This window comes from Phytophthora parasitica (assembly GCF_000247585.1).
Source record: "Phytophthora parasitica INRA-310 unplaced genomic scaffold supercont2.96, whole genome shotgun sequence".
NCBI classification, from domain to species: domain Eukaryota; phylum Oomycota; class Peronosporomycetes; order Peronosporales; family Peronosporaceae; genus Phytophthora; species Phytophthora nicotianae.
In genome coordinates this window covers 69,326-70,576 of record NW_008649082.1, presented here as the reverse complement: position 1 = coordinate 70,576, position 1,251 = coordinate 69,326, and the positions used below count along the sequence as shown (strand labels likewise).

The window sequence follows — 1,251 nt, the reverse complement described above, 5'->3', positions numbered from 1 at the left end:
AGTCCATCAGTGTGGAGTACGTTTTTGACTGTGTTGGTGACACGATCACCAATGTTTGTAAGAAGTTCACCACCTTCTCGACACGGATCACCAATGTTTGTGGCTGGATCACCACTATAGTTAACTGGATCACCAGGTTTTGTGGCTGGATCACCAATGTTTGTGACTATATCACCAACGTTTGTGACTAGATCACCAATGTTTGTGACTATATCACCAACGTTTGTGACTAGATCACCAATGTTTGTGACTATATCACCAACGTTTGTGCCTATATCACCAATGTTTGTGACTGGATCACCAAGTTGATGGGCGTGATCTACATCTTCAACATCTTGGTGCTGACGTGGTGGCTTGTCATTATGATGAGCGAATCTCTCTAACCCCGCAAGGTAGTCGATCCAAGCACGAAAATTCTTGGAGCCCTTGTCCGCGACGACTTCTGCAATTTTTTGGCACACTGCAAACCCCGACCGATACTTCTCGTTATGGCCAAGAGTGTGGGTAGGAATAGCTTCTATATATTCAACGAAAATGTCTGCGTAGTCTCTAGAGAGACTACATCTTCTACGTCTTCATCGGCAAGCAGCCACCGACCAGGTGTCGTCTCATACGGAATGATGGAACGCATGTTCGCATTGTGCCGCCGTAGATATAGTATATGTCGACAAGGAAGCAGCATGGTCTGGTTAAAAGCGCAGCTGCAAGTGTGTTCAAATTCACAGCGTATTGGCCACCCGATTTGGCACTGGCTAGAGTAAAAAAAAACTCTGGAGTATTTTCATCTGGCGTCGTATCATACGTCTCCCGGCCGCTTACAAGATACTGTTCTTCAACCAGATTGCATGCGTGATGAGTTGCCAGTTTTGCCAACATACTCATCTCTTCATCATAGTTTTGGCTGTACCGGAAGCCCACGCGCTTCACCTTGGCAGTGTACTGATCTTCGGCGGTCTGTTGCAAGAACAGGAGGTGATCAATGCACTCGTCCATGGCCATGTGACGATGTAGCAAGTCCTTGGCAGCACCCCAACTAGCTTCCAGACGGTTATTCGTGTTGTTGGCAAGATGCGGAATGTTTCCATGCTTGAAAGTACACCATTGATCCTTACAATTGAGCCAATTCTCCGTGAAATAGTCCATAAATAATGGTTTTCCCGCACACAGCTTCGTCAAAGCAGAAAGGTACTCATCAAACAGGCTCTCGTTCTAAGCGCGGACCATCATCGTCAGGATATTTTTGATGTGCAT

At 46.3% G+C, this 1,251-nt stretch overlaps 1 protein-coding gene across 1 annotated transcript in view; it reads right to left on the bottom strand.

Moving 5' to 3' along the window:
• Positions 1–567: 567 nt before the first annotated feature.
• PPTG_24455 (hypothetical protein) overlaps positions 568–1,251 on the bottom strand; it is a gene marked incomplete at both ends in the record, with an annotated part of 1,464 nt that continues 780 nt past the window's right edge. Inside the window, one exon of the mRNA XM_008917233.1 lies at positions 568–1,209. Within this exon, the coding sequence (XP_008915481.1) occupies positions 568–1,209 (642 nt within the window). The remainder of the gene's footprint in view (positions 1,210–1,251) is intronic.